The 24,617-nt window shown below is 46.5% G+C and overlaps 1 protein-coding gene across 7 annotated transcripts in view; it reads left to right on the plus strand.

Annotated features, from left to right (window-relative positions):
* Znf618 (zinc finger protein 618) overlaps positions 1–24,617 on the plus strand; it is a 169,374-nt gene that overhangs the window by 79,111 nt on the left and 65,646 nt on the right. For all 7 annotated transcript variants that reach the window (XM_021160790.2, XM_021160791.2, XM_021160792.2 and 4 more), the window contains exon 2: positions 14,982–15,025. In XM_021160790.2, the coding sequence (XP_021016449.1) occupies positions 14,982–15,025 (44 nt within the window). The remainder of the gene's footprint in view (positions 1–14,981; positions 15,026–24,617) is intronic.

Consider the following 24,617-nt stretch of genomic DNA (forward strand, 5'->3'; position numbering starts at 1 on the left):
TTCTTTTGGTTTGGGAAGTTTTCTTCTATAATTTTGTTGAAGATATTTGCTGGTCCTTTAAGTTGAAAATCTTCATTCTCATCCACTCCTATTATCCGTAGGTTTGGTCTTCTCATTGTGTCCTGGATTTCCTGGATGTTTTGAGTTAGGATCTTTTTGCATTTTGCATTGTCTTTGATTGCTGTGCCGATGTTGTTTATGGAATCTTCTGCACCTGAGATTCTCTTTTCCATCTCTTGTATTCTCTTGCTGTTGCTCGTATCTATGGTTCGAGATTTCTTGCCTAGAGTTTCTATCTCCATCGTTGCCTCACTTTGGGTTTTCTTTATTGTGTCTACTTCCCTTTTTAGGTCTTGGATGGTTTTATTCAATTCTATCACCTGTTTGGTTGTGTTTTCCTGCAATTCTTTAAGGGATTTTTGTGCTTCCTCTTTAAGGTCTTCTACCTGTTTAGCAGTGTTCTCCTGTATTTCTTTAAGTAAGTTATTAAAGTCCTTCTTTATGTCCTCTACCATCATCGTGACATATGCCTTTAAATCTAGGTCTAGCTTTTTGGGTGTGTTGGGGTACCCAGGACTGGCTGGGGTGGGAGTGCTGGGTTCTGATAATGGTGAGTGGTCTTGGTTTCTGTTAGTATGATTCTTATGTCTGCCTTTCGCCATCTGGTAATCTCTGGAGTCAGTTGTTTTAGTTGTCTCTGGTTAGAGTTTGTTCCTTTCGTGATTCTTTTAGCCTCTACCAGCAGACCTGGGAGACTAGCTCTCTCCTGAGTTTCAGTGGTTAGAGCAGTATCTGCAGGCAAGCTCTTCTCTTGCAGAAAAGGTGCACAGATATCTGTTGATCAGATTTGCTTTCGGGCAGAAGATGAAGGCCAGAAACAGGGCCTATCCCAGAAGCTGTTACCTTCTGTAGTCCATACTCTCACCTGTGCAGACTAGTCTCGGCGGGATCCGGGAAGGAAGATGGCTCCCGCAGATGCTCCTGAAAAGCCCTCCTGGGTGGGGTGGACACCTCTCCTCTGGCAGGGAAGGTGCTCGGATGTCTGGAGTGCAAAACGGGGTTTGCCACACAAGCTCTGTGGCTCCCGCCTGTCCCAGAAGCTGTTAGCTTCTGTAGTCCACACTCTCACTTGTGCAGACTAGTCTTGGTGGGATACCCAGATGCAGTTCCTTAAAGTGAGATTATGGATTCAAGGAATTTTGGAATTGGCACGGCTGTGGTGATGATGCCAGTTTAGAACTGGAACATGGTGACACATGAGACATGTAGCTTCTCTAAAGAGTCTTGGTGGCAGTGAAGACAAAAGCCTCTACCCTAGTTTGAAATCTTAGAGAGATGTGTGGTTGCTAACTTGTCCAAAGTGTCTGGACCAAGCCATGAGCTGATTGGGATGTTCAGTTTCCCATGCCAAGCTGGAAGTTCATACTTGGTGGTTGTGATCAAAGAGCCCCATATACAGTCTAGCTAAAGAAGGCATATGACTAGCACCCATTAGGGAGGCTTGCAATCTCCATTCTAACACACATGGCCTTCCTTTTCCATTCATTCAACACGCTACCTAGCTCAGAAGGCCATGCATCCATGGCATAGCTTTTACACAGAAGACATGTACTGGAGAAGCATATGGAAGTACAGGAAGGGGAGCTGCAAGACTAGCTTTGGAGAATGCAGTTGTGCATAGTGCAGGGTTGTCAGTGTTTAGGGTAGACTTCCAAGAATCTGGCTATGTCTCCATGTTTTCTGTAATTGTTAAGTCCCGAGTCTTTTCATAATTTCCTAGCTCAAATGAATCATGGGAATTTTCCATAGTCTACTACTTTGCTTCTGCATTTTGTTTACTATTGATGTTGCGATAGGATGGTTTACCAGATGGATGGACACGGCTGTATGGATGCTGATGGTGAAAGCAATAGAGTCGTTAATTGCATAGAGTGTGGTCTGGGCCGGTCATTGATCTAAGAGCCTTACACTTATGAACTCCTCTTTTTTATTGAATGACTTCATTAAATCAACCCAATCTGTAAAAGAGAAACAGAATGTGGGATCTTGGAAAGGAAAGGAACTTGGTATTTGTCTTGGAAGACGAGAGTTTAAATCTGCGTGCTGATCCTAACTGTATGGCTCTCAGTAAAGTGACCTGAATCTTGCTCTTTCCTCTCTGACATGGAAAGCATGACTCTAGCCTGGTGAACTGAATGAGGTCATAGGTGTAGAAATCTACCTTCACTAAGTAGAAGGATGCACAGAGTTGATGAGACATGTCATTCTCCCTCACCCAGACCCAAGCTTCCCAGAACCTGAGTCATCTTCCCCTTTAAGGATGCTGTGTAGACGTGCTTGTCTTTGGACCCCAGGGAATACAGAGGCATGGCCCCTGCTGGGGAAGATGGATGGTCCAGTTGAGAAGACAGGTCATAAAAAGATGACTGAGTATCCCAGCTGCTTGATCAATACTGTTTGAATGGCTCAGGCCATAAATGCTTTAACAAAACAGGGAGGGAGGTAGCTTCTGTGGCTTGGGGGAGGTGGGAACTGAGCCTTGAGGGCAATCTTTTATAGAATGTATCTAAATCAGACCTTCCCCAATAGCCAGGACAAAGAGATTCCCAGAGTTGTGACTGTGCCCTGATGTGGTAGTAATGGTATTGCCTTTAGCAAACTTAAACAACAGCAAAAAGTTGGAGTAATCTGGAGTAGCCTTGTAGGTGCAAGAGTTTGGAACCTGCAGAGCTTCTGTCCCTGAGAGTAGTGAATGGTCTGGTCAAGAGATGTTTCTAGCCTGCTTGGATCTCCTGGTGGTGAGTTGGGATAGCCAATCTTCCATGTTTGGGGTTAATAGCAAGCTCTTAGAAAAGGAATTAAAATATCCATGAAAGTTATGCAGGCATGCCCACTCATGTGCCACGGGTAGACTATGGCTAGATTCCACACACTCTCCAGATGCAGTCCTGAGATCCCAGAGGCTCTTCTCTGAGCTCTAAGAGGGCCACCTTTTCCTAGTTGTGTTGTGTGGTAGAGGACTACATTTCCCAGATGCTTTTGCTATCTGGCCTTCAACTGTTTTCACTCGTAGGGAGATTGGAATAAAATAGGGTGAAGCCTAAGATTTTTTTCTTCTCTGTCTCTGCTTCATGAGGTGTTTCCTGTGTGGCTGCAGCCCTCCCTCTGTGCTCCTTTCCTGTTGGGTTCCTCTTGTGGTTTTGCTTATGTCAGATAGCTCTAACTTTTGGCAGCATGAGTTCTTCATTTCTCTCCAGGTCCTGGCTGCCAGCAGCTGATCCCTAGATCTGACTTTGGTCAAAGGCCTCATAGGGCTCAGAGCTGTATGTTAACTTGCCTGTATTTAAAAAACCCGAGTTAGAGGCCAGCCTGATCCAGCTACAGAGCAAGTTGTAGGACAGTCAGAGCTACACAGAAAAAACCCTGTCTCAAAAACAAAAAAAGAAAAGAAAAGAAAAGAAAAGAAAGAGAGAAGGAAAGAAAGAGAGAAAGGAAAGAAAAAAGAGAAAAAGGAAAAGAAAAAAAGAAAAAAGACCCACAGTGATCTTCCTCTCTCTTTCTCCTTCTTTAAAATGTGTTTGTTTGCTTGGTTCATTCATTTGTTTTGGCCCATTCCCTGGACTCCAAAAAATGGCCTTGACAGGACACTCTGACACTGCAATCTTATGGAATCTGTTGTGAAAAATCACAGCTGCCCTAATGAATTCAGAACAGCAGATTTTTTTTTTGCATTTGAGAAGAAAACAGAATTATAGAATAATTTCAAAATAGTCTGGCTGCCCAGATTTCCCAGCAGGCGCTCGCTGGGATGTGTAGACTTACCATCTTCTTCATGTTTTGTAAGGCTTCTTGTTTTGTTGGGGAAGTAGGCGACTCTTTCCTTTCCAACTGAGAAACTATTTTGATTTTGAAAAAATGTAATACAGTTGTTCATCCTCCTTCCCCTGTTAGCCTGGACTGTTGATCTTGTGATATATTTATAGAGCTTGTGGCTGGCTGACCAGCAGTTATTTTGCAAGAGGAATTTGTAAGATTTTTGACTTAGAGCATGTGTTTCAGGCTTTTTCACACACACACACACACACACACACACACACACACACACAAACACACAAACTTTCTCTGTGATTTTTTTCTGGGTATCTCTTTCTCTCTTTGTGTGTGTATATATAACCAAAATGTAAAAGCCCCAAACTCTATTGCTCTATTGTCTTGAGATATTTTCCGTTGTGATGACCTAGAAAGAAGTGTTTTGGGTCAGGGAACTCAGTATCTTTATCTGTACAAAGAAAATATTGGGCCAGTTTAGATGTGTGGGCATGTAACCACCCTTAGCTTAGTTCATTGCAGACATTAGTAGAAGATCACAGTAATCTCTATGGAGCTCTAATATGGCCTTGGAATCCTCTGAACACATGGTCCCAGGCAGCCGCTACTAATTGAATAAAATTGGCTCTGAAATAAAACCTGCTTGCCATTCCTGGACTAGATGATTCCCTAGACCCCAGTTAGAACCATAGTTCTTTCAGTATTGGCAGTACAATTCATTTATGTTTTCAACCAGGCTCATGAAGCCCTATCCACATGGAGCACAGCCCCAGCCCTAGTCGTGGTGCAGCCACATTCAGGAAGCCTACAGTGTGGCTGGTAACAAGACTAGACCAAGTTGTCCATATGATCGTGAGGACTTCCTGGTCAGAATAATCTAGCCAGCAAGACAGCAGGACAATGGGACAGCAGAATTGGGAAGCTTCAGAGCTGGGAGAGTTCTCAAAACCCATTCTCTCCAACTTTTCTGTACTTGGAGAAACTGAGGTTTGGAGAAGAGGATATTTTATCTCCTGTTTATTCACATGTATACATTTTACTTACCTTTCGAGCTTTTAGACAGGGTCTTGCTATGTAGCCCAAGCCGGCCTTGAACTCTTGTCCCCTTGTCATAGTCTTCTGACTGCCGGGATTATAGCTGTGCCTCATCACTCTGGACAATCAATGACGGTTTTATGAAGTCCACTTCTAAGAAGTGATTTTAGTAAGAGGTCATTATTTGTGTCGGTCTCGGTGTGCCAGACGCTGTGTAGAGAGCTTTGTACTGCAGGTCAGTCCTCAGGAATCCTGGGAAGTGAGCATCCTTATTGCCTTGTGTTCATAGATAAGGAAACTGAGTCACAAGTTAATGTGCCACCCAGATATTGAGCTATGGAGCCAGGGATTAAACCCAGCCACCAGTCTCCATACTCCATGCTGAGAATCACTATACAAAATCTGTCTTGCTGGAGTAAGCAGGATTTCTTTTTAAACTACGTTAATTTTGTACCTTACCGTCTGCGTCATCAGAATGACTCTTCAGGCCTATGGGCCATGGGCCATTTTAGCACTGCCTGAGGATGTCCCGGCAGCCTTTGTTTCTAATCTCTACTTGACACTGGAGGAAGAGGAGATTCAGAGTGGGAACCTGACTGGGCCAGGTCTCAGGACTGGATATCCTGGGAGAAGCTGAGTGCAGGACTATCTGGTTTCACAGGTTGGTGTTAGAGGGCTTGAGAGGTTTCTGATCTGGCACCCCACTGGGCAAAGGGACAAACTGTGGACCAGGACCATCATCCCAGCAGGCTCTTCCTCTTCCCTGACAAGGTCATCTGGGCAGCTGAAGGGGTGTCAAGCCTCGGGCCTGCTCCTGAAGTATTGGAGAGTGGCCTCTCCCACACCCATCTCACTTAAAGACAGCCCTATCCTTCCATCCTTGGTCATCTCATTAAGACTTCACACGCAGCCCTTCCTGTATTTATAATAGATTTTTTTCCTCCCCAGGAAGCCAAAAGAAAAAAAAAAGTTTTTTTTTTGCATGCCCCTCCCCCACTTCCTGCTGCTCTGAAGTGAATATTTATCACCTATTTAATGAGTAACCTGAGTCTTGCCATGGTGACAGTGTGCCAGGGCATGGTTTATGCCTGATCTGGTTTTAACTCGCTCCAGGAGGTTTTCCCTGGAGTTTTCTATAAAATCATAAACCTTGAGAGAGAATTTTTGTGGAATTTGGTCACATGACTCCCTTCTGTAAACTGAGAGGTTAACTGGGTGACTGAAAAAAGATTCTCTCCCCCTCCCCCCTCTCCCTCCCCATCCCTCCCTCTCTCTCCCTCCTTTTAAAGAAAACAAACACAGCAGCATTGATACACCCAGAGGAGCATGTACCCTCCAGATGACAGAGAAAGTCACTCTCCAAGGTCACCTTGTAGCCTGGGAATCAGGCTGTCGTTGTAATGGGACAGCCCAGACCCTAGTCCTGTGAGCTTTTCTTAACTGGTTTCTATAGCTTACCTGTGAGGCTTCCTTGACCATCAGTACTGTCCCCACCTTGAGGAGTGGCAGAGGACATCAGAGAGACTAAGGCACACTCTGTGCCCTGAGCTGCTCCTGCACTGCCGAGTTATCTTCCTTAGGGTTCTTCCTGCTGTATTAATGGTGCTACCACACCTGTGGATGGGAGACCTGGTATAGAACATGTGGCTGATAAATGTATCTCATTCTTACCATACCTGGGTGAGGTAGGCACAGCACCTCCAACCTTCATTTTACAGAGAAAGGAGTTGGACCACTCTGAAGCCTTGACCTTTCTAAAGAGTTGGCCTTATGGCCCATGCTGACCCTCAGGGAGGCCGCCACCCCTGACTCGACCTGTGGGATCCTCTTCCTGCTGTGGACATTAAGCCTGAGGGTTTTGTGATTTCTTCCCTGCCTGAGCTTCCACCTCAGCCTCCATCTGCTTTCAAGATCTCTGGTCTGAGTACTTCGGAGACAGAATTCTGACAGTGTCTCCTCTCCTGAAGGCCCTTCTTTAAGACAAAAGATAGATAAGGGCCCCCATACTATCTCTGGCTGTCCTCTGAACATATAAAATAAACATAATGTATTTAAAAACTGCAACATCGCACTGGGCCTGACCCAGGAGAACTCTCTTTCTGAAGGAACATTTAGAAGCGTTGTGATCCTCCTATGTTAGGAAGGCAGGAACACACATTCAGAGCTGGAGCCATCAAAGCAGCCTTTGAATGCATGACCCGACTTGCTGCTCCCATTGTGGTGATGACAACTAGTCCCTAGAGATGGAACCAGAACTGTGTAGTCTGGAGATCCCTGCCTCAAACTGTGGAGGAACTGCTGCCTCTTCCAAGGTCCCATCAGAGGGGATCCATAACCTTCTTCCCTTGTGCGCTGGTCTGTGCAAGCTGATGATTGTCCCTCCCTGCTCCCTGCACACTGGAAGAATGGCAGGAAGTTCTTAACAGCACAGAACTCTATTTTGAGAAGCAGCAACAAACTTTTGCTACTGTTGAGCAACTCCCTTGTGCTTGCTTGGTATTGGGGCACTTTCTTCATGCCATCTTAGTTGATTGGTCCTTGTCCAGAGAGTAGCCTGAGCTCAGTGGTCTATGTGTTTAGTTGGGATCTCTTAGTGAGAGCCTGTGCACACTGATGGACTGGTCCTCCTCTACAGAGGTCAAGGCTGCAACACGGACAACATGATGCCCTTGGCTCTGCTCTGCCCCTGGCATGGCGCTGCTCCCATATCTTAGTCTATGTAGGCTCCCTCCGCCTCCATATCTTTTATTTCCTCCAGGCAGTCTAAATGCACACACACACAACCCTACCCCCCACCCCCGACCCCAGGGGAGCCGTACGGACCCTACAGTCTAGTTAGAGCCTGTTGATGGGGATGTACTTGGAAAATTTATCTTTCCAGCACATTGGTGGTAACTGTGACCATTGGTGACAATTGGAAGCCACCAAGTCACCACTACCTCTCTCCTCAGCTGTTCTTGTTATGGGTTCCCTAGTAATTGTCCTGGTGTTTAGTCCATATGGAACACTCATCAGAGTTCCAGTTCTTCATTCCCAAATCTTCTCTATCCGCCCCTACTCACCCCTTAGTCTTGCAGTCCAGGGCAGTCAGTGGCTTTGAGCATCCATGTTCAGTTGGGAAATAAGACACAAATTTGAAACCTAAGTACCATATAAATAAACCATTGAGTGAGGTCTGAGATACATGGCCTAACTGGAGAGATTGTAATACACTCCGTTTTGGGGAACAGAACCCCTTTTCATAACTTGAAGGTTTGGGCTCTGCATCGGCAATCGTCAGCCTGTTTTCACGGCAGGAAGGCACTTCCGACTCTTTGCTTGGAGCCTGAGTTTGGAGATGAAGGTCCCAGTGAATGCATAAGGAAGTGGCCGTAGATGAGGAGAACTGATCCAGCTGCTCGCAGCCATCTGGCACTGAACCGTTTCTTTGGCCCCTATGGCTGCTGGGTAAATTGTTATCAGAAGGATGTGGCTGATAGTAGCGTCTCCTCTACATGATCTTCAGGAGAGGCCACATGGCCCAATCCTCTCACCCTCTATGTGACATATGGGCTGTTAAAGATGAATACCAGGAAGCTATCCATTCTTTATTGGTGTTCTGCTTCAGGTTGTCTTGTTTTTTGATTTTTAATTTTCCTCACCACTTTCTCTCTCTGCCCAGCTCACATCCATTTCTTGAGTGAGTCCTGTTCTGCTTTCTTTTCCCTACCCTTCCACTGCCACATCCCAGGCACTGTCACTTTCTGGACCCCACCCATAGCCTAGCCAGCCTCCCTCCTGCTCAGGGCCTGTTTTCTGAGCAGCAGCCACTGCAGTATTTCTGAAGTGGAACTCAAATTGTGTCGCTTTGGCAAGACCTTTTTGTGGCTCCCCAGGGTAAGAAAACCAATGCTCTTTAGTGGCCTCTCAGGGCCAGATGCAAGCTGACTTCTCATTACTTCTCCTTGTCTCTTTCACTTACTGTGTGGGCACACTCCTGGCTTGTGGGCTTTGCAGTGGCCATTCACCCTGACTCAGATACCTCGTGGCCCGGACTTCACCTCTTCCTGGCGTTCGCTCAGTGGTGCCTACCCTAACCATTTTTAATTCTGTTCATAACCCACAACTTGGCCTTGTGCCCAGCATTCCTGACATCTTTACCTTGGTCTGCTCCTGCATAGAACTCTTTTAAAAGGATACATATTTTACCGATTACATTGAATGATGCCATCTGTCATTTGACTGCAAGTGCTCTGAAGGTAGGGTTAGCTCGGGGAAGGCCTTCTGGGAGTGATGGGCGGATGACTCCCTACCTGAGTCCTTGCTCATTGGGGAAGGTTGTGTGATTAATTTGGAGGCTATGCTGGCTGTTGGGAAGGAAAGGGATATGATGATGCACGGCAGTTCCTTAACATCCTCCATAAATAGTAAGTAGCATAGGACTGCTGCTGGGCAGGTCCTGGGGCTCTGAGAGCTCTTCTCCCTAGCAATTTTAATTTAGCTTAAGTTTAATTTAAATCTTTGAGGTAACATGCATTCTAAATGTGGGCACTTACATATACACACATGTACATATATGTCTTTTCTGGACACCTAAGAATGTGGCCTTCATGTGAGTTGGTATGATGGAGCATGCTGAAAGCTTTCCTTTGCCTGCTGGTTTCCAGTGCCTGAGGATACTACAAACAGCCAAGTGTACTGACCCCTGGGGATTGGTTTAGAACTCAACACAGTACTTGACACATAGTAGGTTTTCATGAAATATTTACAGAGGGAGTAGGGCATGAACTGATCATTGAAACTCAGTTGATGAAGACGGGGGGGGGGGGGGGNGGGGGGGGGGGGGGGAGATGGCTCAGTTGGTAACAAGATTACAGCACAAGCATGAGGGCCTGAGTCTGGACCCCAGCACCCAAGTAAGAACCGAGGAACATTGTGCGCTTGTAATCCCAGCACTGAGGGAATGAAGACGGGGAGGTGGGGATCCTCGGATTTCCCTGACCAGCCAGTCTAGCTGCATCCCTGAGAGACCTTTTCTCAACAGATAGGGTAGAAAGTAATTGAAACAAGTACCTCCCCCGTTGACCTCTTTTCTCCATACACGTGAGCACACATACATGCATGTGTGTGCACTCATCCACATTTCATCCATGCTGCATACCCAGTGTGGTCTATTCATCAGGGCAACCTTGCAAGCAGGATTTACTGAGCAGCAATCCCTGTAAGCGAATCCAGTGCCATGTGTTGAGTCTTCTCCCTGAGCTGGGTGCTGGAGACTTGGCCTAGGAAGAGTGACACATAGTCTGGAGTACACCAGGTACTCCCAGAAGGGTGGCCCCAGCCCTATGGCGTTTGTGGGAGGTGCTGGTGGTGCTGTCTTAGCAGTGCCCAGAGAACAATGCACAAAGACAAGTTAAAACTAGCTGGGGGAGGGGAGCGAGTCAGTCCTCCAGACAGGAAGTGATTTTCAAGTTGCCATGGGGGGTGGGGATGGCAAAGCCAAAAACTAATTATACCACTATGGAAATGCACCATGCAGAGGCCTGTCCTGGTGCCATCTTGAACATGCTCACCCCAAGATGGTGACCCCTCCACCTTCACAGAGGTGCCGGATCACGTGTGGTCCCTCTTCAGCCCCCTCTTATCACAGAAAGGCATTTCCTTCTTGGAGATCAGGCATCCAGGACCCAAGGAGCTGTTTTTCCTCCATTGTGCAAGCATGACAAATCATTAATTTTTGATTGATTTGCTTAGAATTATGGGCGCCCCAGCATTCTTTCCGCCACTGAACAGCTGTATAACAAATGAATATATCACAGTGCACAAAAGATTGGAGATCTAAGAGAAGCAATTACATTGGCCACCCTCCCCCACCTTCACCCCTTCCCAGCCGGGAGGAAATTTTTATCAGGAATTCCTCAAGTGGCTGAACAAAAATGAAAAGGAAAAAAAAAAAAAGCCTTTTCCTAATTGAATTAAATCTTCATCTCTGTCTTTTACAGCTGATCTCCAAACACACACCGGTTCTCCACATGTTTGGTTGGGTTTTGTCCATCCTGGAAGAATCTTTAAGAATAGAATCTCAACTTGTGAAATGAAACCAAAATGAAAAAAAAAGAGAGAGAAAAAAAGAAAGAAAGAGAGAACGAGAGAAATGCTCTCTACTCCGATTTCTTTCTTTTTTTCTTTTTTACATTTTCTTTTTCTTTCTTTCTTTTTTTATTTTTTTTCCGGTTGCTGCTATGCCTTTAAGATTTTGGAACTGTACCCGTGCACTAAATGTGACCTCCATAACTTTTAAATTAAGAATTTATGCTGGCTTGAAATTTATGAAATATTTCAGCATGAAAGAAAGCCTTTTTCCCTCAGGAAAATTGAGCAATAAATCACAGCGCTGTGGATTTACTGCCCTAGAGCCAGCGAGAGATAGGATTTTTTTTTTTTTTGCTTCATTCTGAAAAAAAAAATGTAATCATATAAGACAGCTTAGCTGCTGTCCTCCCACTCTCTAGAATTTTTAATTTCAGCTGTTTCTGCTTGGATTTATTTCCAATATTCCTGCTCGGCTTTTCAATTTCCTCAGTTATTAAATTTTAATTCAGTGCATTAGCATTTAAATTAAAAAAGGGTTTATTTTATCGAAATCGTTGGCCAGCCCCCATCCCCGTAGCACACGAATTGCCTGTTTCTGCCATTTGCACAAAATGTGAAATGCAGCTAATGTCTTACAACTTACATTTGCACAAATTTAGAAATAAAATTTCTGGGTTTGGAATAATATTTTCTTTCCAAGAAAACCCTTAATAAGAGAATGGAAAAGAACATCTTAACATGCATCTGCGAAGGGAAAGGAGGGAGGGAGGGAACCAAAACTAGCCTTGCCCAGGTACTGGAGAGAATCTGGGGGTGAGGAATGGAGGGAGCTGGGAACGAGGGCGGGACACCAGATAGGGGCTGGAGGGCCACCATGTCTACCCCCAGCCAGCAAGAATGAGGAGGAGGCTTCCCCCATAGGCCATCTCTTCTATATCTCATTGGTGGTAGAGGTTGGGCCAACTCAACATAGAGAGACAGAGGTGGTATGGGGCTGGATGGGGGGCTGGCTTTACCCTCAGCGCCTGCCCCCATTTTGACCCATAGAGAGTGTCAGTTTACAGGAAGCCTGCCTGAGGTTCACAGTTAGACACAGACAGAACCAGAGTGAGAGAAGCCGAAAGGAGGGGTCCTTTTGGAGCACATAGTTTCTCAGCAGAGGATCACACAGTGATCACAGCAATCACGTTATCTAAGCTGTTGCAACTTGGGCCCTAACTAGGCTTGATGCTAAACTGTACTTGGTGTCATCTGGGCCATTGGAGATAGTCTTGGCCTATGTAGTGGTCTGGTAGAACCTATCGAGCTGCTACCTGAACAAGGGATTCTGGGCAGTCCAGGCTGGTTCTGCAGTTTGTGCAGACCATTCCACTTTCTCGAACCTTGGTTTCCTAGGCTCAGTAAGTGTTGGCCTCTGGGACTGCTTCTGGGGCTGCAGAGTCCACACTAAATATGTTTACATATGTGACCTTATTTATCTCAGCCTCATGCCAGTCATGAAACTGTGCTTACCATGTGCTGCTGCGATAGTGACATATTGTCTTGGAGTCTCCCTGCTGTGTCCATTGCCCATCCATCCTTCATCTTTTCCCAGCACTACCTCATGGTCACGAATGGGAGAACACTCCCTGGTCTAGATAGTCCTTCCTTTAGCAGCTCTGGTACCTGGTGCCAGCCAGCATCCCCCACCCCATCTTGGTCCCATTCTCTGCAATGATTTGTTTCAACAACAGTTTGAATAGTTGGAGACATTTTGTCTTTGTCACTCATTTTTTACAAAACAATCAGGAGTGACTTCCAGCTATATGGAGCCACCAGTCAGCGACTGAGAAACAGCTGAGAACTGTCACCTGTGTCCACACAGAGCATCCATCCTCTCTTCCTGCTACACCCTCACTGTGTTGGACCTACCCAGCCTGGCATAAACTCGTGATAGGAAGGGCTAGAGAGATGTCTCAGCGTTTAAGAGAACATACTGCTCTTGCAGAGGATCAGAGTTTGGCTCCCAGCACCCACAGAGGGCAGCCCACAACTACCTGTAACTCCAGCTCCAGGAAACCTAACACCTTCTGACCTCTACAGGCGCATGTATATATGTGGTGCTCATAAACTCATCAACACACACACGCATAAACAGAAATAATAAATCTTTAAAAAAATTTGTTGAAAAAGACAATGTTAGAAGTGTATGTGAAATATATAACTCCATACCCAGAGGTCAGCCTGAAAGGCAAGAGATTATTTGGAATTTTACAATTTCTTAAAAACTCTCAGGATCAAACTTCTTCTGCTTTGTAGGACCTGAACACAAAAGCAGCCTTGTATCAAGTCTGAGGAATGGGGGTGTAGGGAAGAGGCCGTAGTTGATCCAGTTCCTTTGCTTACATGAAATGGCAGACCTCTTTCCACTTGGTTCCTTCTGAAATCACAAGCTGTCACTCTTTCCAAACCGTATGTACGTGGCACCTTCCCTGCCTTTAAACTGTCAGTGTTTGACTGTGTGTGGTGATGGGAACCTCCACAGTGCCACTTGGCTCTTCCAAAATATTGGCAGAGGACAAAGGGTTCTAGGGCTGAGAAGGGTGGCTTCTGGAGTGTCCTTGGTCTGGTCTCATAGCTGTGGGACTTTGGATAAACAAAGTCTTTGAGCCTTTGAGTTGGGACCCGCTGTGGGCATTAGAGGGGAGGAGTGCCCTTCACTGACACTCACTGAGAAGTCGGCAAGAGGGGCCTATAGGGACATTCACAGGGACCTGGCAGATGCTGGAACTGAGCTGAGAGCCAGGAATCGGCTCTGTGGAGAAGCAGGAATGTCACCACTACTTGCCTGTTACCCCGGAGGGCTGAATGCCACTACTGGCTTATCTGGTGTTTTGGTTTGGTTTGGTTTGGTTTGGTTTTAAGAAAACCTGGGACCATGGGCTTTAGGGGATGAAACTCCTGTTATGTATGGACAATTTGTTCAAATCAAACCCAGACTGTGGTCTAGCCAGGTTCTAACCTCTCCTAAGCACACATCAAAAGGCAGCTGCTATTTTTACTTTAAGGCTCCACGCAACTTAGAAAGCTTGGGCACAAAAAGATACTGACCTTTGAGCAGTAGAGATTGACCCGAGGGAGGAGAGGTTGTCCCTCAGGAGTGCATGCAGGGTGGCTGTGTGTGTGTTTTATCATAGAAATAGCAGGTGCACCACAGACCCTGCCAGGAGTGCTTGAAAATGTGTGGTGTGTGCAGTGGGCACTGGGGCACATGTTTGTGCACTTCAGACACGTTCTCCTCGAATTACTATGGTTGCTGGTATTTTGAGATAGCCAAGAAGAGATCAGTACCCGTAATCAGTGGGAGTGGGATCTTGGCACTGTTCACTTTCCTGTAGCCTCCTTTAGTCTCTGTGCCAAAGTCTTCCTGAGTCTGGGACTAAGAGTCATGACCTCAGGACATTGTCAGTCAGGCCTCCTAAGACGAGAAGAAGCCCCCAGGGCTGTAGTCTCTCCATTTGAACCAGAATTTTCTGATTTGTGAAAATTTCATTTGGTCAGCTTTATCTCCCCACCCCTCACCCCTAAATAAAAAGATTAAGAGCTGGCCCTCTCTTGCTTTCTTCTGCTCATAGGGTTGGGGGAACAGAATATTTTAACATAATGGGATTTTTCCCCTCTGGTTGGTAGGAATAAATCTGCAGCCACTGTTTTATTGGAAATCCCAGCTGAAAATAAAAACAGAGCAATTCAATCTCAGATTTAACTAGTTACTTACTCCTCGCCGCTTCCCCAGGGCATGTGGTTGCTGGCTTTGTGCTGGCAGTGGGGGTTTATGTTGGCAGTGGGCTCTCCACTGGATTTAAATGGCCAAACAGCTGTGAGTAGGCAGGTGTCCTGACTCCCTCTTGCCACTGGGGACAGGATCTCTTGCCTGGAGGAATGGAACAGTTTGCGGCCCTGACTCTCTGGAGACTATTCTGTGGGCACCACCCAGGGTGGTAGTGGTACCCAAAATCTGTATCTCCTGCGGTGACTGATGGAGGTGTTCTGGGTTTCTTTTGCAGGTGGACGAAGCCAGTGCACCTGGAAGGAAAAGCACGGTTAACAGGTACATCCCTCGCCACACCACATCCCTCCCTGTCCCAAGTTTGACCACTGGAAAGAAGAGAGGCACCCATGCAAGCTCAAGTATACTAGCTGTTGGGCAGTTTTCCCCATGCACCCTCTGTGGGTAGCTCTGATGACTCATTGGAGAACTTAGCCATTGGCTGCCAAAGTTGGGGTGAGCACAGTGGGGGAGCTTAGTCGATATAGTGGCAACTTTAGGATACCCCAGAAGTATGGCACATACTTGGACTTATTTTTCTGAACCCATCACTTCAAAGCAAGGCCGTGGGCTATCCATGTGCTAGACAAGAGGTCCATCCTTACCCTTGAAGTTGGCAGGAGATGTGAGAGGAAAGCTAGAGGAGAGCTGGGTTGGTATTGGCAGAGAAGGGAGAAAGACATAGAGGCCTAACCATAAGGCCCAAGCTGTGGTGTTGCCCAGTTGGCACTTGGTAAAGTGAGCACTGGTGCTGCATCCGTGTCTTGGGTAAAGCTCTAGTGATCCTGTGACCTTTGTTTGAGGCCTTGGAGGCAGAGGAAAGGAAACCACAGAGAAGAGAGGTGGCTTCCTGGCACATACAGTTAGGGGTCACCTGCTGGACCAGGAGCTCATATTTTGATTGCCACATGGCAAAGTTTGCCCGTGGGCCCCAGAGAACAGTTCTTTAAAATGTTGAGGGTTTTGGGAGGTGCGGGGTTGGGGGGAATGAATGCTCTTTCTATGGCCAAATTTACCAGGAAACACTGGAATAGACAATGTCAACCAGATTTTTTTTTTTAATTGCTGTGGGACATTTTAGCCTTAAATGTGATTATGTGCTTGCTTGGGAGGGGAAGAAAAGAGGAGAGAAGGGATGATGATGTCATGTTTGTTTCTTAAATCTCATGAACCAAGAGACCCTGTTATTGAGATTCACCTACTTAATACATATCCCTTGGAACACCCTTTAGAAATCCTTGGGAGGTTTGTTCTTTGAGCCAAAAGGCAATAGGTTCAGCTTTGTTTCTGAAGACTTTTGCATGGTGAACTGGGCATCATGACACCAGGAGGGAAGTCCTTTTAACCCACATGACCTCGTAGGGTCAAGTAGATATTTTGCATAATGCAAGAGTCAGGTAAGTGAGGTGATGCAGGAACAGGGTGTGTAGTCTAGAATGGAGGATTGATTTTTTAAAAAATTTATGTTTCTATGATAAAATATTCTGACAGAAACAGCTTAGAGGAGAGAGGGTTTATTTTAGTTCACAGACCAGGATGTAGTTGGCTGTGGGGAAGCCGGTGTAGCAGTATCCTGAAACATCTGGTCAAGAGCAGGTGGGGGTGGGGAATGAAAATGCACATGCTCATTCATTCTCTTATCTGTGTTCAGTTTGATTTCTGCACTTTTATACAGTTTGGGACCCCCTGCTTAGGGAATGATACCACCCACAGTGGGCTGGGTCTTACCATTCAGTTCCCCACAGATGCGTACCCACAAGCTAAGCCAGTGTACACAATTCCTTAGTTGAGACTCTCTTATCAGGTCATTCTAATTGTGTCAAGTTGAGGATTGAAGAGGTCATGTTGTTGAAGCTGATCAGGCCATGCCTGTGAACATTGGTGGTAAACACTGGTGGCAAAGCTTATAGCCAGCAGTACCCAGGACACACCTTTCCTGGGACCTGGTAGTAGACTTTGTATGTGAGTCTGTGGCCTCCAAAGCAGTGGCTCCCTTAGCTCTTGAAAGTTCTCTTGAACTCTATGATAAAATATTCTGACAGAAACAGCTTATAGGAGAGAGGGTTTATTTCTCAGGACTGGAAGGGTTGTGGGAATTCATATAATCTACACTCTCACTGTACATGTGGGGACACTGAGGCCATGGCAAGGAACTATCCAGCTCAGGACCACCAGAAGAATGAGTGACTGTGCCAGACCAGGAAACTTACCAGAGATAGTGCCTTCCCCTTTCCTACATTCAAGTGAGGGTGAAGTCAGCTGTTACTACCTTCTTCCATGTCTGCCTTGCACCATCTGTGGTAGGCCTTGTGCTGTGTGCTGTGTACTATGTGCTTTGATGGATCAAGGGTCAATTGATCCAGCCAGCTTGTGTGACTTCTCTGTGCCAGGCTCTGTTCTAAGTGCTGGGTCCACAGCCATGCAGGGCAATGAAGCTCCATCTACGCTGTCATCCCAATAGGGATGGGGTACTTCACTCATCATCTAATATATATCCAATCTAATCTAACCTCTCCTACTCCAGAACACATATCTGGGTCATTGTAACCAGAGCGCATAGATGGGTTTTCCCAGTGCTAGTGGTAGCAGCTGTGCATGGACTACAGTCTCATGCTTATAGTCAATGGAAGAGGCGGGTCGGGATTGATTATTGATTCTTACCCAGGAAAGGGTAGAAGAGGGTTATATGTGATTTCCTTAACTGACCAGCCTGGGCTCTCTACCACATATATTTAGGGATTGAACCCCTTATGAGAGATGTCTTTGCACTATTCTGAGTTTTCTCTGAGAAAGCTGAGGTAGAGGTATTGATGGACCTCAGGCTGCTCAATTGTAAAGATGCAGGAGGTGCAGGCTGCCTCTGACTTCTCTGGTGTCTTTGCCCACTCTGGTTTCCTGCTTTTCCAGGTAGAGGGGCTTAGTTAAGAGTTCGAGGGTCAGGGTTGCTGTCTAGTGGGTAGCTGGGTATGATGGTCTAGACTTGTCACCCTAGCTACTTGGAAGGCTAAGAGACAGAAGAATTATGAGTTTGAGGTCTACCTGGGTTGCAGAAAGAGTTCAAGGCTAGCCTCAATAACTTAGGGAGACTATTTCAAAACAGAAATAAGATAGGAAAAAAGTGAGGGTTCCCAGGTAAGTATTATGATTCTGTGATTGGAACTAACTGTATCCTCTGAATCAGTGGTTCTCAACCTTCCTAATGCTGTGACCCTTTAATACAGTTCTTCAGGTTTTGATGACCCAACCACAAAATTTTTCTTGTTGCTAGTTCCTAGGTGTAATTTTTCTACTGTTATGAATTGTAAGCTATATATCTGTGTCTCCTGATGGTCTTAGGCGATACTCCTGTGAAAGGGTTCTTGGACCCTGAAAGAGGGTTGCAACCCACAGGTTGGGAACCTCTTCTCTAAATGACCAAACAGCGTGGCTGTTGAGTAGCTTAGTGTCCCCAGGATTGACTGACATGTTAAAGCATCACTTTAGCTAATGTCTCTAGAGAATGTGATCCTGACCAAATGGGATATAGTGGACACTGGGGATTTGAGTTTACTGAGCTGGCTTCAGATGGAAAATGAAGGTTTGAAAGCCTTTCCCCCAAAGTGAAGACTGAGTCTGGAGAGCCAGGGGCAGAAATGACCTTGAAGAATGGACAGCCCATGCTCCCAGTCTGTCAGGGCTCCCTTCTATTATTCCAAGTGCCCTTTAATCCCCACTCCTTCCTTTTGGCCTAGAATACACAATTTTGTTATTTTTCATGAGGGCCTCTGGCTAACCCCCAAAACCAACAGCACGGGCTGCTAAGGAATTAGCAGTTAAATTGAGGGGGACAAGGAGAGGAAGCGTTCCCAGTGTTAAGCAACAGACAAGTGTGGTTTGCAGTACTTCCCTGTAACCAAAGCCGGGCAGCTTTTACAAGCCCAGTGATCCAGTGCTTGGGCGAATGTTGTTCTGACAGATGTGCAGGCTGCTTGCTTACATATTGAACCGCCACAGAAGCTAGCCGTGCACCTCCACAGCTGCCAAATGCTGGTTGTTCTAAGGGGCAGAGGGCCTTAACCACAAAGGTCTAGAGGAAACTCGGACTTCATAATTAAGCAGATGCAGATAGCTCTTAGTGTGCTGTCTTGAAGAACTGTGCTCATTTGGCCTGTGGAAGGTTTTCAGAGTGGAAAGCTCCTAGTGATTTAGTCAAACCCTTCTGGACAACTAGAGATGGGAGAGGATCAGCCCACTCACTGCATCCTTGCGGCAGGTACAAAGGGTCCCCAAGATGATGGGAAAGCCAGGTCTCTCATCCATCCATCCATCCACCCATCCATCCATTCATTTATTCATTCATCCATTCATTCCGTAAGATACCACGTGTCTAGGTTCTAATGATACTGCAGTGGCCACAACAGACTGCAGGTCCTGACCTTGAGATGTTGGGGTTCTAGTGAGACAAATATGTAAAGTGCCTGGTTGTGGGATCTATGAAAATTATGGTGGAAAGATCAGGGAGGGTGGCAGGGAGACTGAGAGGACTGCTACCTCTTAAGTCTGGGTGCTTACTCACGAAAGATGTCACCTGGGAGGTGACACTTGACCAAGGACGTCACCTGGGAGGTGACACTTGACCAAGGACGTGAAAGAGACCAGACCTGGCGCTCCTTTGAGGGAAGTGTTGTTCAACCAGAGAGAACTATAGGTGCCAGGCCCTGCCTGCGGCTGGGCATGTCCTTTGCATTCGTATAACATCAAAGAGAACAGTGTGTCTGCCTAGTCCTTCAGACACCATTGTTAAGACTTCAGCCATTACAGCACTCAGCATCAGGAACCAGTAGAAGTTTTAAGGAGAGGTGACTTGCTATTTGATTAGAAAAGGATCATTTGCCTTTAAATGGGGAGGAGTATGGGCAAAGATGTTGTAAAAGCTACTGCTATATAAGTGGCTAATATCCCAGAGTGCCAGCATCCACAGTGGGTCCTAGAAGGAAGCTCTACAGACACCAGAGGACAACTGTAAGAAGGAATTAAGACTTTATTGCATATGTAAAATAAAGTGTACAACATTGACGTAAATGACAGTAAGAAGGAAGAAATAACTTGATAATATATTGCTTGAATATAGTCTGTGATGAGCCATCTATAATATAAATCATAGAGAAATCCTATCATTAATTTTCTTATTGCTGTGGCCAAACACCTGACAAGAAGCAATGTAAGAAGAAAAGGGTATTTTGGCTCATGGTTTGATGGTGTAGTCTATCAGGAAAGAGGAGGCAGTGTTGGCAGAAATAGTTTCAGGTTCAGACCGACAGTGCTATAGAAGATAGGCAAAGAGCTAACACAGGATGGGCTTGTATTTTGAACTCTGAGTCACTGATTGAGAGAAGCCTACATCTGAAAACTTACAGCCTCCTGCTTAGTCCCAGACTGGGCAGCCATGTCTGCATAGTTCCCTCTTCCTGACCTTGGCATTCCTTCCTTCCTTGCTTGCTTCTTGTTTGCTTGACTGCCTGCTTGCATGCACATCTTCCCTGCCCTTGCTCTAGCCATGTGAGGACCAAGCAGCTCCACGTAGAATCTGCCTGGGTTCAGATCGTGGCGTTGCCTCCTCCTGTGTGTTACCCGACCTCTGTGTATTGGTGCGTTTTATTTACTTCAACTGTACAATGGAGGTTGTGTCAGTCCCTCACCTCAGTGTGCTAAGATGTGCATGCCCTCTGCACAACACCTAGCTGCAGTAGGTGATCAGTGGGCATCTACTTCTGTAGATGTTTACCACCGAGGCTTGGGTAGAGGAGAGAGTGAGGTTGGAGCTTGGTTGTCGAGGGCCCCTTGGGATCAGGTCACTATGACCTGATATTACACATACCTTCTTTTCTCCTCAAAGCACCGACGATGGTGGTGCCTAGTCTCCTCCTTCAGAGCCAGTTGGAGATGTCCAAGTGAGAGTAAATGGCTTTGGGCTTAGTGGAGTCTTACCTTGAAAGCTGAGGCCTTTTACCAGTAGCCTCTGTAATCGTGACCATGTGTGTGAGCCTGCATAACCATTCTTTAAAAAGTGGTTCTTGTTAGCATACTGATTTTATGCCCTAAAATAAAGGTTGTCCCAGACAAACCTGTTTCACTAGCACCGAATTTTCCCAGTGACCTTCAGTTGGCACTAGAGAAAAGCAATGGTGTGGATGGACAGGATTCCATGAGCACTGGCTTGCTTCAGTTGGAGGCTTCTGCCTCTGGATCCACGCTTATGACAGAGCTTAGTGACAGAGCTTGGATATTATGCCCAGGAATGGCTCTTATCCCTCTGCCAGACTCTAGGCAAAGTGGGGGTCCTTTATCCTCTCACACACTAGGTCAACGCTAAAGTTTGCACCCTGGCTCCAAGGGACTGGTTGCTTTACTGGTATGCAGAGTTCACTCACTGCTTCAACAGTTACTGTTAAGTCTACACTGTTAAGTAGAGCAGATTCCTGTGAATGTTCATATGCAACTCTTGCTGTCCACTGGAGACAGAGAAATGCACAACCTCCTTCACAGGTATCAGAACCACAGGTCACTTTCACTAAGGGGCATTTGAGTTTGGGGTGACTCTGCACGGAGAACTGAACAGGGTCTCCTGGGAATTTTGCTTGAGTCTCTCTCCTGAATCACGCTATGTGTGTACCGTGAGCAGGTGGGGTGGGGGTTCTTCCTGAGAACCTGACTCTGCTGATGGGAGAAGATGCACCCTCATTCAGCTGAAACTTGCTCATACACTAGTCAAAGCATGGTGGCAACGGAGGTCCCCCTGCTCCACAGCTCCCTTCTGTTCCCTTCCTGTCTGTTTCTCTTGCAGTGTGTCCCTACTGCCTGCCTCATCTTGGCTGCTGGCTGGAGAGCAGCCATGCTCACCACTCCTTTGTTTTTATTGGGGCTGGAAATTCCTCTGGTCCCTTCATGTAGAAAGCGTTCCACCTACGGGCTGAGGCTGATTGACCTTCATTTTCATAGTCTGAGCACAAGTCACATTGTGTGTCTCCTGTGTAGGGACTAGAGAAAATGACTACTTGTTGGGTCCCTGATATGGACAGATGCTTGTGTGGGAGAAAGGCTGTCCAGGACTCCCACCCACCCCAAGGATACTCAATCCTATGATACTCAGGTCCCATCTGTAAAATGTGCTCTATATGTTTGTAACCTCTGCATAATCTTCCATATGCTTTGAATAGCCTCTGGGTTATTCATAACTAGTACAGTATAAATGCTCTGTGATTGGCTGCTAGCCTGTACAGCTTAGGAAGTCAAGGGATAAAACTCTATCCCTGCCTAACACACACATGCACACTCGCAAACACACACACACAGAGTTACTATATCACTTAGATGCTATATGGACATGGAGCCTGAGAAGACAGAGCCAGCTGTATGCAGTCGCATTCTGGGTACCTCACACACACCTGGCCTTTAATCTTCTGAACTGTTTTAGCGGTCAGCATTACCATTCCTGGTGACACACCAAGAGAGATGCAGTGGACAGGCTAAAGAATCTAGTATTAACTGGCTGTGCATCTAGCATCTCATCCTCTGGGCTCTCATGAGGCTGACAGCAGGTCAGAGTCTCCTGTAGGTCTGCATGCTTGAGCTGGGTGCTCCTGGAGAGATGACTAGGTACAACAGATGTTGGGTGTATTGCCCACTAAGGTCTGGCTGGGGACTTGGGAGGGAATACAGCAGAGGGAAGGACTACAGAGCATCTACTAGCATGGGACCAAAGGGTGGAGGAGGAGCAGCCATCCTCTGAGGACGTCTCCCTTCGCCAGTCCTAGGAAGAAGTGGGCGATGGGGAGGAGGTGAAAAAGAGCTACTGAGTCAGAGCCTAGTCAGGAACTATGGTGAGTGGGAGACAGAGAATGTTGATTCTGGCGTTGAGCCCTGAGTGAAGTCTGCCCATAGAGGACCTGCCCTCTGGGGTCTATCTGAGCCTGTGTGTCCTGAAGCAGGTCTGTGCAGGGCAGACCCCTGCATGGCTTCTACTCCCCATCTGCATCATCAAAGGATGCTGTGTGGGCACTACTGTCTGAGGCTGTGGTCTCATTAGGTGTGAGAGTAAGGAACAGGACACATTTGGAACAGCTCACAGACAGTACTGCCAGGCCCACTGGCAAAAGAAGTTCACATGTTTTCTTACAATGCTATAAGCACTAATCCCATGTACTAGTCAGGTCTGGGCCAGCCTCCCATGTGCCCCAGTGCCCATGAACTAAGCTCCTAGCTTTAAGCAAAACACCCCAGTAGCTGAATCTTGGCATTTGTGACTTGACAGGGTCTCTTGCTATTGCCTGCATTAGTTTTCAATTAACCAGGGAATTTTCTCTTAATATTTAAATCTTTATTCTGTCTCTCTGAGCAGCAATATTACTCAGTGTTGTGGCTGACTGACACCGTGCATTGAAGAAAATTAAGTGCCTAGGAATTATCTCAAAGTAATGATGTATTTATGCATTGTAGGTTATTTTGAGTTTCTAGAATGTTAAGAGTTGTTTAATACGTTAACAGTTTTAATCTATTAATTTAATCTTTTCTTCTTGACTATTTATTAAAATATATCAGCCATATATGACAGGAATGGAATCGTAGACAATTTGGAGGGTTGTTGATGGGCAGGCAATGGAGCAAGGATTGGAAATGGGCAGACCAGCAAATACAGGTCCCAGGCTGGTCCCCCGTCTCTCCAGAGCTTTGCTGCAGAGTCCTTATCACCCTCGCAGTTTCTCAGTCAGAAGCCAGCCTCTTGGCTGTATGTCCAAAGGACACATTGTAGCAAGCAACCACTGGAGCAGCATCAGGGAGAATTAGTGGTTGGCAGTGGGTACCAAGCCTGAGTAGCTTTCTCTGTGGAAGACAGGATCCCATCACTCCTCACTTGGTCTTATACCTGTATAGCTACTGTGTCTAGTGGATTCTCCAGGACTCTTAAGAAGACAGCCAAAGATGAGATCCAGTCACTGTTTGGAGTTCCTAGAGGTCCACATATGTTAATTAAGCCAAGAGGTATTTTACCATCCTCTCTTCCTTTGAGAGATGAAAACTAAACCCATCCAAATAGTTCAAAGCCTCTGCTTTGGAGTCAGGCAGACCCAGGTAGCATCTTCTCTCTGTCATTAGGAAGCTCAGGGACATGTTGGTATTCCTGTCCCTGCCTTCTTCCCTGGAATGTAGACAATGCCTGCCTTCTAAGGTGCTGCACGGGATAGTGGGAGTAGCTTTCCAGTGTGAGGTGCCACAGCTGGACACACATCATAGAGATCTACTCCATTGCCGCACCCCACGGTGCGTGTACCGTCCACAGCATCACCACCGGCTTCACCTCTGCACACGCTGACGTGTGGGAGCCTAGTCACTTACAGAAAGCACAGAGAGCAGAGATGTCTGGATGTTTTTCAGAGTTGCACGGAAGTCATAGGTACAGATTGGGGCTTGGAGCAGCACGGCATATTAGTGTGGGATAAGCCTTGCAGGGTCCTGCCCCATGAGAGGGGCCCTAACCTGCCCTAGGGGACATTTGCCATAGCAACCCCACAGTCTGAAGAGAGAATGTCACTGTACGACAGGTATCCAAGTGTTCCATTTTAGACCCTAGGGAGAATGATGCTTCATCTAGAAGAGTAAAGGTAAGCTGATAATAAAGGAACAAGGTCCATTCATTCACAAAATTGGCCTCCTTGGACAAATCTCCAGCCCACAACACACAGAGGGCAGCAAGCAAGAGACATCCCTCCATGCTGTTTTAAATATTCCAGAAGCAAGACACCATCAGTAGTGACAGGGATGAGCTGTCCATCGAAAGGGCTTGGCCTTATTAGGGGCTATGGGTGCTACCATTGATGCCCCCTAGTGAGCAGGCTCT

Source organism: Mus caroli, chromosome 4 (genome assembly GCF_900094665.2).
Source record: "Mus caroli chromosome 4, CAROLI_EIJ_v1.1, whole genome shotgun sequence".
NCBI classification, from domain to species: Eukaryota; Metazoa; Chordata; class Mammalia; order Rodentia; family Muridae; genus Mus; species Mus caroli.